The 13,261-nt window shown below is 35.2% G+C and overlaps 1 protein-coding gene across 5 annotated transcripts in view; it reads left to right on the top strand.

Annotated features, from left to right (window-relative positions):
• Window positions 1-10,793: 10,793 nt before the first annotated feature.
• Window positions 10,794-13,261, top strand: part of CASS4 (Cas scaffold protein family member 4) — a 62,514-nt gene continuing 60,046 nt past the window's right edge. For 2 of the 5 annotated variants that reach the window (XM_020981424.2, XM_020981428.2), the window contains exon 1: window positions 10,794-11,128. In XM_020981424.2, the coding sequence (XP_020837083.1) occupies window positions 11,084-11,128 (45 nt within the window). In that variant the 5' untranslated portion in view covers window positions 10,794-11,083. The remainder of the gene's footprint in view (window positions 11,129-13,261) is intronic. The other 3 variants (XM_020981422.2, XM_020981423.2, XM_020981429.2) reach the window with 2 other exon arrangements.

The following is a 13,261-nucleotide window of genomic DNA, read 5'->3' on the forward strand; positions in this document are numbered from 1 at the left end:
CCAGAGAGAAACAATTCAAATATCATGGAGCCACAGTCAGGATTACACAGGATTTAGCAGCTTCTACATTAAAGATTTAGAGGGCTTAGAATATTATATTCTGGAGGACAAAGGAGCTAGGATTACAACCAAGAATCATCCACCCAGAAAAACTGGGTATAATCCTTTAGAGGTAAAAATAAATCTTCAACGAAATAGAATATTTTCAAGCATTCCTGATGAAAAGACAAGAGCTGAACAGAAAATCTGATTTTTGAATACAAAACTCAAGAGAAGCATAAAAAGGTAGCAGAAAAGAGAAAACACAAAGGATTCAATAAGGTTAAGCTATTTACATTCCTACACAGGAAGATGATATTTGCAACTCTTTTTTTTTCTTTTGCTTTTTGGCCAGGTGTTCTGGCTTAAGTGACTTGCCCAAGGTCACACAGCTAGTAAGTGTTAAGTGTCTGAGGCTGGATTTGAATTCAGGTCCTCCTGACTCCAAGGCCAAAGCTCTATTCACTGAGCCACCTAGCTGCCCCAATGCTTGTAGCTATTAAGAACTTTATCACTATTAAGACAGTTAGAAGTATGCGTAGACAGAGAGTGCAGGTAGAAAAAAAGAACAAATTTAAAATCCCCAATTAAACACCAAATTGGAAATCCTGAAACTCAAAGGAGAGATTAATAAAACTGAAAGAAAACCATTAAACTAATAAATGAAACAAGGAGCTAGTTTTATGGAAAAAGAAACCCCTAATTACTGGTTAATTTGATTTTTAAAAAGTAAGAAGAAAACCAAATTACCAATATCAAAAATAAAAAGGATGAATTCACAACTAGTAAAGAAGAAATTAAGGCAATTATTTAGGAACTATTATACCGAATTGTATGCAATACATTTGACAATCTAAGCAAAATGGATGAATATTTACAAAAATATAAATTTCACAGATTAACAGAAAAGGAAGTAGAATACCTAAATAGCTCCATTTTAGGAAAAGAAATGAAACAAGCCATCAACAAACTATCTAAGAAAAAAATCCCCAGGGTTAGGTGGGTTCACAAGTTAATTCTACCAAACATTTAAAGAACAATTCCAATACCATATAAACTATTTAGAAAAATAGGCAAAGAAAAGTCCTACCAAATTCCTTTTATGACAAAATATGGTGCTGATACCTAAACCAGGAAGAGTGAAAACAGAGAGAGAGAAAAAAAAGGTATAGACCAATTTCTCTAATGAATATTAAGGCAAAAAAAATTTTTAATGTACATACTCTTTGAACCAGAAATAGCACTTCTAGGGTTGTATCCCAAAGAGATCATACAAATGGGAAAAGGACCCACATGTACAAAAATATTTATAGCAGCTCTTCTTGTGGTGGCAAAGAATGGGAAATTGAGGATGTCCATCAATTGAGAAACAGCTGAACAAGTTGTGGTATATGATTGTAATGGAATAATATAGTGCTATAAGAAACAACAAGCAGGATGATTTCAGAAAAACCTGGTAAGACTAACCTGAACTGATAGAAAATAAAGTGAGTAGAACTAGGAGAACATTGTACACAGTAACCGCAATATTGTAGGATGATCAACTTTGAATGACTAAGCTATTCTCAGTAATACAATGATCCAAGACAATTCCAAAGGACTCATGATGAAAAATGCTTTCTACTTCCAGAGAAAGAACTAATGGAGTCTGAATGCAGATAGAAGTATACTATTTTTGTTTTATGATTTTTTGGGGGGAGTCTGTGTTTTTTCCACATAGCTAATATGGAAATAAGTTTTGCATTATTGCATATGTATAATTTATACCAAATTCTTACCATCTCAGGGAGAGAGAGGGAAAGGAGGAAATTTGAAACTCAATTTAAAAAATGTTAAAATTGTTTTTATATTTAATTGGGAACAAAATAAAATATTTTTAAAAGGAAAATTTTATCAAATAAAATGGCAATATTGGTGCAACATAACAAAACTTATAGAATTCAGCAAAGTTGTTCTCTGGGGAAATTTTATATTTTTAAATGCTATCATCAAAAAGAGAGACATAATAAATCAATGAGTCATGCATGCAATAAAAAAAAAGTCTTGAACAACAGCAAATTTAAAAAATCAACCAATTAACAAAAAAGAAATCAGTAAAATTAAAGAAGAAATTAGTAAAAATAAAGCAATAAGACCATTGAATTGATAAGTTAAACCAGAAGCTCTTTTTTAAAAAAAAATATAAAAATAAATAGCTAACCTGATTTTTTTAGAAGAAGAAAATCAAATTGTATCAAAAAAGAAAAAGGAGAATTCTAAACAACAGTAGAGGAAATAAAAGAAATTACTTTTGCACAATTATATGCTAACAAAATCAATGACTTATAGGGAACATCTAAATGCCTATAAAAATCTGAAATGCCTAGACTAACACAAAGAGAAACAGATTAATTCAATAACCCCATATCAGAAAAAGAAATTGAACTCCCAAAGAAAAAAAAACAACTTCAGGACCAGATGGATTTACTAGTGAATTCTAACAAAGAGTCAAAGAACAATTAGTTCTATTACTACACAAACTATTTACAGTAATAACAAAAGAAGTTGGAGCAGGTAAGTTGCTCAGTGGATAGAGCCTTGGAGTCAGGAGGACCTGAGTTCAAATCTGACCTCAGACATTTGACACTTACTAGCTGCGTGACCCTGGGCAAGTCACTTAACCCTGATTGCCTTACCAAAAAATAAAAATAAAAAGTTACCCCTCCAATATCTGTCTATAATATTGATCATAGATAACTTGATAACTCTTGATAACTGGATCAAGGAGTGACAAAGTAGGGAAAGAACACTACTGACCAATATCCCTAATGGAACATTGATGCTAAAATTTTAAATAAAATATTAGAAAGGAGGCTATGATGAGAAATTAGGAAAAGTATATGCCATGATCAGATTGGGTTTATATCAGGAATGTAGGGCTGGTTCAACATAATGAAGACTAAATATAATAAATTATGTTAATCATTTAAACAATAAAAACCATATCATATTAATAGATGCTGAAAAGACTTTTTGGCAAGATTCATTATCCATTTTATTACAAATTCTAGAAATTAAAGGAATAAATGGACCTTCCTTTTGTGTAGTAAACAGCATTTCTCTAAATCCAAGAGTAAACATGGTATGTAATGGAAAAAAATTAGGGGTCTTTCCAATAAGATTAAAGGTAAAGCAAGGATACCCACTATCACTCCTATATTTAATATAGTGCTACAAGCTCTAGCTATAGAAAGAGAAGTTGATCAGTGGAACAGATTAAGTACAAAATGTCTAGAAGCAAACACAATAACACAGTGTTCAATAGAAGGTTAGATTTTGAGCTCCTTGGGGGACAGGGACTGTCTTTTGCCATTCTTTACATCTCCAGTGCTTAGCATAATTCCTGGCATATGCTAGGTGTTTAACAAATGCTTATTGACTGACTGACCCAATACTGCAATTACTGGGAGAAAGGACTCATTATGTGACAAAAACTTCTGTGAAAACTGGACAGCTGTCTGGCAGACAATAAGTTTAGAAGTTTACATATTAGGAAACTGAGGCAAACAGGATTAAGTTACTTGCCCAGGTTCACACAGCTAGTAAGTATCGTAAGGCCAGATTTGAACTTAGGTCGTCCTGACTCCTGAGCCACCTACCTGCCCCTAGCTTCCTTTAAGTCCCATCTTTTACTGGAAATCTTCCGTAACCTTACACTATACACCAAAGTAAGCTCTGAACGGATATATAACGTAATTATTAAAGATCACACAATAAGCAAAATGAGGAATAAGGAAGAAATTATCTTTCAGATTTATAGATAGGGGAAATGTTTATGAATAAACAAGTGATATAGAAGGTTACACAAGATTAAATGGACAATTTTGATTATATAAAATTCAAAAGTTTGCACAAATTTAATGTAATGAAAATTAGAAGGGAAATGAATAACTAGGAAAACTGACCTACTTTCCTACCCCATTCCTTGTGTTTGGTATAATTTACTTCCCATTTATATGCTTTTCCCTTTTATATTTTAAAAAATAGTTGCAATTAATTGCACTTTTCATACTTTTATGCATATTTTAATAGTGCCTGCACTCTCATTTTAAAGGATATATGTTAATTTTTCAGTCCAAAAAAAAGTAGTTGCTTTGATCTATTTTAACCAGTATTGATTTGATTATACTATTTTCCTTCTATTATGACATTTGACATCATCAGCTAGACCATAATTATTCTTTTAAAAACATCATCAATTTTTAAATATATGTATGTTTTATAATAGGTTTTAATACTGACTAAGATCTAGAAAGTAATAGTGGAAGAATAAATAGGAATAGTCAGTAAGGGATAGACTGAGGTAAGATCTAGTTTAGTAAATAGGGATAGCTGATTTTTTTTTGTGAGAGACATAGTTAGATTTAGCATGAGGAATAATAGTAGAAAAAGGAGTTAGGGATAGGTTTTTAACTAGAAGGACTAAATTATGAGTTTATTAATATATTTTAAAGTTTTTTATCCTCTATTAATTTAGATGATATAACTAAGACCAACCTTGAGACAATGGCCTCAAACAAAGATAATATTAATAAAGAAAGTCATATAATAGACTTCCCATTGGTTATAGATTTTAGGTGCCAAATTTCTGACCTAATTCCAAAATTCTATAAAAGGCATGAAGATTTATTTAAACACTAAAGAAAATACCATGGATGCAGGCTGGCCTTTCATTGCAACAGATGTCAGGTTGTGTTCTACACTACTAAAGAATGGGGAAAGCATCAAGACAGATAATAATCCTTCTCTTCCCTGCTCAGACAATAGCTAGAAATTTGTGTTCAGTCCTAAGCATCACATTTTAGGAAAGACATTGACAAGTTGGGGAGTATCCAGAGGGATATCCAGGATGGTGAAGGATCATGCCATATAACGATCATTTCAAGGAAGTAGAGATGCTTACAGGAAGAAGAGTATATTGAAGTAGAGCATATATGTCTTCAAGTATTTGAAGGAAAAAGGAAACTATTAGATTTATGTAGTTTGGCCTCACAGAACAGAATAAGGATCAATGGATAGGATTGCAGAGAGACAGTTTTTGGTTCAATATAAGGAAAACTTCCTAATAATTATAGCTATCCCAAATGAAATGGACAATGGGTACCCTTTCACTGGACATCTTCAATCAATCAATCAATCAATAAACATTTTTAAGTGCCTTCTATTTGCCAGACACTGTGCTAAGTGATCGGGATATAAAAAGTGACAAAAGATAGTCCCTGCCTTCAAGGAGCTTAAAATCTAATGAGAGAGACAACATGCAAAGAAATATATACAAATATAGAAATAAAAAAGTGTATATATATATATATATATATATATATATATATATATATATATATAGATAGAAAATAAGAGAGAGAAAAAACTGGAATTTAAAAAGGTTAGGGAAGACTTCCAGTAAAAGATCGGATTTTAGTTGGGACTGAAAGGAAGCTAGGGGGCAGGTAGGTTGCTCAGGAGTCAGGAAGACCTAAGTTCAAAATTGTCCTTACGATACTTACTAGGTACGTGAACCCGGGCAAGTCACTTAATCCTGCTTGTCTCAGTTTCTTCATCTGTAAAATGAGCTGGAGAAGGAAATGGCAAACCACTCCAGTATCTTTGCCAACAAGACCCCGAATCAGGTCATGAAAAATTGGGCATGACTGAAAATGACTGAACAACAACAAAAGAAAGCCAAGGAGGTCAGTAGCTGGAGTAAAGGAGGGAGAACATTCCAGGCATGGGGGATAGCCAGGAAAATTGCCCAGGGCTGAGAGATAGAGGATCTTGTTTCTGAAACAGTCAGGAGACCAATGTCATTGAATCAAAGAGCTGAGAAATACGCTACAAGAAGACTGGAAAGGTAGGAAGGGGCTAAGTTATGAAGAGCTTTGAATACCAGACAGAGGGTTTTGTATTTGTTCCTGGAGGCAATACGAAGACACTAGAGTTTATTGTGGGGAGGGGTGGTAGTGACATGATCTGACCTCCATTTTAGGAAAATCACTTCAGTGGCTGAATGATGAATAGACTGAAGTGGGGAGAGACTTGAGGTAGGCAAGCACCCCTTAGGTGGCTTCTTGTTTGGGATGATAATGGAAGATTCTTGGTTAGATACAGGATGAAGTCAATGGTCTCAAAGGTATCTTCCAACTCTGACATTCTGTGATATACTCCATGATAATGGCAAACATTTTAGGTGAGCCTGTACTCTAAAATTTATACCTCATTTGGTATTAACAGTAAATCATTGAAAAAAAATGCCCTCTATGTTCATATCTGTCGTAATATTTTCTATGATTTTAACACCTTTATTTGAGGAGAACCTTTAGGGATGTATTTTCTTCTGCCAAATCGGATGTCTTTTCAAACTTACTAAACAACAGATACAGTCGAATCTTGTATTCTCTACATCTCTCAGTAAATCATGTATTTGGAGATGTAGAGTTATCTGTGAAAGCCTGCTGGTTTCCTTCTTATGTTTTCCCCAAAGATGCCCTTGGATGTATGCATTCTCATATTATTAGAGATGAGAAAGTGACCTATGAGTCTTTAGTTGTTGATACCTCCTTAGTCATCTTTTTGTTGATAAAAAGACTTATTGTGACCTTTCTCATTCTTTTGAATCCTCCCCTGGTGTGTGACTCCCAGCATGAATTTGTCTTTGTATTTGATCAGGATCAATCCCTCTTCCCAATTTTATATTCTTAAATACCATCACCTCTTTTTCATATAATACCTAAACAGCACAGAGTACTGAAGCAGTACCATCCAAGTGTCATGGTTCCACAATTGGTATTAATGAACATAGATCACCCTGGAAATGCCAGAAAATATTTCCTCTCCTGGCTCTGCTTCTGTACCTCTGGACTTCATCACAATGCTTCAGCTGCTTCCTCACACTGCATCACCCCCTCTGCTCCTGTGACTCCTCTTTCCATTGATGAGTCCCTCCCAGAACCCCCATTTTGAGGAATAGCCCAAGTCAGCCATTTTTCACTTCTCTTCTGGCTCTGCTTCTGCCTTCCTAGCCCCAGGCATATTGCCCCCATGTGGATCTCTTCTCCCTGTCCCCCCCTTTCAGCTCCCTTTCATGTGTTTTCTCCCCCAATTAGAATGTAGGCTTCTTGGGGGCAAAGGTTTTCTTTTTTTCTTTTTGTATTTTTTCTTACTTGTATTCCCACTGCTTAGCATATAGTACGTAGTAAGACCTTAATAAATGCTCATTTTCATTAGAAGCACTCTCAAAATAATCTTGCTTACCAACCTCTCCGCAAATTAATCATCTGTTAACTTACTTCTGCAAATATTTTTCATCATCTTACTGGGTTTTTTTGCCTAGGCAATGGGGTTAAGTGACTTGCCCAGGGTCACACAGCTAGTAAATGTTATGTGTCTGAGGCCAGACTTGAACTCAGGTCCTCCTGAATCCAGGGCTGGTGCTCTATCCACTGCACCACCTAGCTGCCCCAATCCTACGGTTGTTTTATTGAAGTGGTATTACTCAGTTTTCTATCCTCCTTTGTAATGTGTTGTAAGCAAGTTTACATGCAAAACAATTTTAACCATGGTTGTCCAAGTCTGTACTTGGCAATAAAACAAAATGTTTATTGGATAAAGCAGTTTCTGGGTTCTAACAGCTTCCTTATTGTACTTAATATTTCACATCAATTAATCTCCAAGAAATAGTGATAGAGACAATGTCCATATCATGAAAATAAAAGGAGTGATGACAACCTCTTTAACATCTTTTTTTTTTGGGGGGGGGGATAGTGAGGGCTATGCAATGGAGTTAACTTGCCCAGGGTCGCACAGCTAATAAGTGTCAAGTGTCTGAGGCTGTATTTGAATTCAGGTCCTCCTGACTCCAGGGCCAGTGCTTTATCCGACAACCACTTTGAAAAGATCCAATTAGACTGGTTGCAATCACACACAATGTCTTATTCTCATCTTTATTTTTTGTTCCAGGTTGGTTTTAATATAGTCCTTCAACCAGTTAATAACTGAACTATACACTGAAATCAGAAAGCTGATTCTGAAATGACTCCAATGTTGGTGACCAGACATTCGCTGTTTGTTATGATATAATAATTTTCGTTCTTTTGAAATGTTGTTAGATGATCACCATATTCAGTGTCTTACAACTTTCTTCCTCTAGGAGGTATTCATGATTTATAAGCATGAGGCATCTGAGTCATCTGTAAGCCTTTGACCTCTTTTATTTCTTGATCTCACATCATATTTTCCAACATAATTTCACCCTGCTGCCCACCTTGCTTTGATATCTCAATGTACCAAGGTACATAGTGATTTCTGTGGAACATCTTTTCAAATTCTTGGCAGTCTTTCCATACTTCATAGTCAGTGTTGGAGTAGTTGTGAAAAGATAGGCATACTACTGCATTTTGGTGGAGCTGTGAATTATTGCAACCATTTTGGAGAGCAATTTAGAATCAGGCAACTAAAGTGATGGAAATATCCATCTCTTTTGACCCAGCTGGTCAAATACCTCAAGAAGTCTTTGATAAAAAGAAATGCTCCATATAAACCAAATATTTATAGTAGCGTTTTTTTTTATGGAGGCTAAGACCTAGAAAGAAAGGAGATACTGAGGGATTGGGGAATGGCTAAACAAATTGTACATGAATGTAATGGAATATTACTGTGCCATGTGAAATGACAAATATGTAAACACTGAGAAGCATGAAAAGATTTGTACGAAATAGTATAGAGTGAAGTAAGAAGAATCAAGAAAATAATATACATAATGACTAAAACAATAAATGTAAAGAACAATCACCACAAAACAATAAAAAAAAGATGTCATAAAATTACAAAGAATGAGCATGATCACAAAGAAGAGGTGTAAGAAGATACCTTCTCCCACTCCTTTGCAGAGGTGGAGGGATTTCCCACTAAAAAACAACAAATGGCTCTTTGGAAGGGAGATATGGAGGAATACAGAGAGCTTAAGATGATTTAATAAGAAAAGATATAAATAAAATATATTTCAAAGGCTTTATAAAATCTCTGCTTTTTAAAACCCTTACTTTGTTTTCTACAACAGATATTGGCACATAAGCTATGGTTTTGTACGTTTGCTTATGTTCATCATGAGCACTACAAGGTAAGATGCCCGAGTGTCGGGTGAAATGATGTTACTTCTTGCCTTTGGGCATGTGACAAACTAATTCTGCCAATTTCTCTCTCTGTCTCTGTATCTCTGTTGGTCTCTCTTTTTCTCTCTCTGCATCTCTGTCTCTTTCTATTGCTGTCTTTGTCTCTGTCTTGCTGTCTCTGTTTTTGTATTTTTCTCTCTCTGTATTTCTGTCTGTCTCTCTGTCTATATCTCTATCTTTCTCTGTCTGTCTCTGTCCCTCTCTCTTTCTGTCTCTTTGACTCTGTCTCTCTTTCTCTCTGTCTTTCTGTTTCTGTCTTTGTTTCTTTTTCTCTCTGTTTCTGTCTCTCTGTCTCTTTATTTCCCTGTCTTTGTCTCTCCATCTTTTTGTGTCTCTAACTATCTCTCTGTCTCCTTTTTTCTTTCTGTCTCTGTCTCATTCTCTGCATCTCTCTATCTTTCTGTCTCTGCCTCTCTTTTTCTAAAGACATGAACAGAGTCACATGAAACAGGCAGATATGGATGAATTGTGATCTGCATCACTGGAGAAAACATTCACATCGATGAGATCACAAATCCATTTGAATATTTGAGTGTCAGCTCAATGTTTTTTTGGAAAATAGCCTAAGAACCATACAACTGTGAGTACTCTCTGTTCTCTTCCTACCACTTCACCACTATCACTATAGAAGTGGAAAGGAGACAAATGATTTCATGGGTTGCTGTGGCTAAAATAATCATCATATAGTGGCCAACCTTCTACCAATGAGCTTTCTTGCATTTAAGTGGGCTGGAACTTGGACACCAGATTTCCAAAGTTTATATTTAAAGCTTTTCTGATATAAGACCTTCCCAAATTATTCCATTGGTATAGCATTTAAGAACCCAGGACTACTTCCATGCTTGATGACGATGATGATGATGATGATATAATTAACAATTGTCAACTACATTTATTAAGTACCTACTATGTGCTAGGTACTAAGCTAAACACTAGGGATACAAATAAAGGCAAAAAGACAGTCCTTGCTTTCAAGGAGTTTATTATAATCTAATGAGTGAGACAACAAATGTCAAGGTTAACACATGCAAACAACCATGTACAAAGATAATTTGGAGATAATTGTCAAAGGAAAGGCACTAGCATTAAGGAGATAGCATAAATTTTAATGTTTGCAAAGTACTTTATATTTTCTCATCCAACCCTTTGATAATGAAGAGGATTTTAAATGTAGAAAGCTTGTAAGTTAACCTTTTTTCCTTCTTTTCTTTTTTTTCCCCTCCTTTTGGTAAGGCAATCAGGATTAAGTGACTTTTTTAGGATCACACAGCTATTAAGTGTCAAATGTCTGAGGCTGGATTTGAGCTCAGGTCCTCTTGACTCCAAGGCGGGAGCTCTATCCACTGTACCATCTAGCTGCCCCCCTTCTTCTTTTCAATGTAGAAAGTTTAAAGAAGTAAGTCTGATTTGCCTCACCCTAGTATGAACCTATCAGGCTTTGGCATGGAAAATCCAGAGCCTATAACATTCTTCATTGAGTTGTCTGAAATAGGAACTTCTACAGAAGAGTAGGCTGGCTTTTTTTTTTCCTCCCTGTGTGTGTGGTTTTATGAAGTGAGTACACCACTGGCAAACAGACTCTGGCAATCTTTGCTTATAGGCAGAAAACTAGTGAGGAGTGAGAGGAGGCCATATTTAGGGGTTCGTATACTTTCACTTTATTTTCCACTTAAGAGCCATTCTAGAAATATTGCCTTTTAGGAGACTCCTTTCACCACCTTCCTGTGTGTTGTCAGATGACGTCTTCAAGTACACTTTTGAGAAGTGACATTGCCCAATCATCCATCCTCCTTCTTAACCCACTGTGACTGTCTGTCATACTACAAGAAGCACTGTTTGGCATGACAAACCTGAAAGGAACCAGCATCATGAACAAATCTCCAGAGGTAAGTGAGACCAAGTTATTTAGATGAGGAAGAGGAAAAAGAAAGAAAAAGCCCTTTCAAGGGGACACAGGTACTTGTAATTTGGCTAAATGCAGTAATTCATTCTTTACCACAGAAGAGATACAAGTGCCATGGTGGAGTTGGGGGGAGTTGTGGTTTGGCTATCAGCTCTGCTAATTAAGACCATCTGTTATTTAATGTGGGAGACACCTGTGCTATGCAATGCTTTGCCAGTGATTCCACGCCAGAGAAACAATGTGAAGTAATAAGTGGCTAGAAGAATCCTTCCCTCTTAGTTGTGTGTTGGGTGACAGGAACAATAGTATTTTTCAGTCACCAAACAGTCAATTTGACAAGTATTTGTTCAGCTTTTGCTGTGTACCCAGCAGTGTGCTCCCACGTATCATAAACTACTAAATTTGCCTAGAATTTCACTTGGACTTTTAGGAATAACTGTTCCAAATGCTTCCCTTCCCCACCCTCCACCCTCTACTGAACTTTTATTTCACTTGAAGCCAGTAACTCACAGTTAAACAATTATTCATTCTCTTACTGGATCTGGTAAGCTAGTTCTATCTTTAAACTGTAAATTCATTGAGAGATAGGACCAAAAAGAGGCAATCTGATGTGGCCACTTAACCTCCATTTGCCTCAGTTTCCTCATCTGTGAAATGGGAATAATAATAGCACCTACCTTGGAGGATTGTTGTGAGAATTTAATGAGATAATAATTGACAAATAATTGTAAAATCATATTGTGCTTAGAACAATGCCTGGCACATGGTAAGCACTATATAAATGTTAGTTATATTGTTTGGAAAGTTAATTAGATTTGCAATCTGGAATACCTGGGTTTGAATCCCTTTTCTGACACAAAATGTATGACTGTAGGAAAATTGCTTTACTTCTCTGAGCCTCAGTGTCTTAATTTATGACATAAGGATAATTATACTTGTAGTACTTTAATTCTCGAGGCTGTTGTGATGATCAGAATGAGATCATGGATACAAGGTGTTCAAAAAGTCTTTGTTCAGTTTTAAACCATGACTTTTGGAACACTCAGTATAAGGTGCATTGCAAATCCTTAAGTGATAAATAAATATCAATCATTGTTCTACTTTTTTTTAATCCTGACAACACCTAACCCAGTGCTGTACACATAGTAGATGCTTAATATATATTTATTGACCAATAGCTTCCTTTTGAAGCTATAACTCATGAATCAGTACACTGCTTTTATTTGGTTTTAATTTTTACTATAAATTTAATCATTTACAAATTATTAATCAATTAATAAACTTTTAGTAACAATGAAAACAAACATGTAAAATTTTATGTAAATCTTCAACATTTAACAAATTAGAATCAAATGAATAAAAAAAATGCTTTTGTTCTGTGTTCCATTCCAAGACTTCTACTCTGCTACATTTGGCTCTCAAATGTGTGCATGTGTGTGAGTGTGTATGTGTAGGGTATATGTGTGTATGCATGTGTGTTTATATTTGGACCTATTTTACTGTCATAAGGAACCCCTTCCTGGTGAAGAAATGCAGATCTGTGACCATTCTGCAACTTTTAGTCTTAGATTGCTGTGTGGGGCACTGAGAAATTAAGTGGCTTTCCCAGGAGTACAGCCAGCATGTTTCAGAAATAGGTCTCAGATCTAGGTCTTCCTGACTCTGAGACCAACTCTCTATCCATTATGCACATTACTTCATATGTAACTACATATGTAGCATGTACATATGTGCATGTTTATGTTATGTTATGTACATGTATGTAGAGACTAGCCCTCTAACCACAGTGGCATGCTGCTTTTTTTCAAATGTTAAGTGTTAGAAGATTCTGATCATTTTACTCTGCATTCTTTCATATGGATCTTTGCATATTTTCTTTTATGCTTCATATTTATCCTTTTTTTGGTAGCAACATAATATTCCATCATATAAATGTTACAGTTGAGTCTGTTATTCTTTAAACATTAAACATAATGTTTCTAATTTTTTACTTTTAGATATAGAGAAGCTGACATAATTATTGCATCAATAGATCCTTATTTACTTTCTATGCCATTTTTAAAGATAGGAGCTAGGGACTGGATCTTTGATTTCAATGGAATAGGGAACTCCCAGG

This window comes from Phascolarctos cinereus, unplaced genomic scaffold, assembly GCF_003287225.1.
Source record: "Phascolarctos cinereus isolate Bilbo 61053 unplaced genomic scaffold, phaCin_HiC Scaffold_2;HRSCAF=192, whole genome shotgun sequence".
NCBI classification, from domain to species: Eukaryota; Metazoa; Chordata; class Mammalia; order Diprotodontia; family Phascolarctidae; genus Phascolarctos; species Phascolarctos cinereus.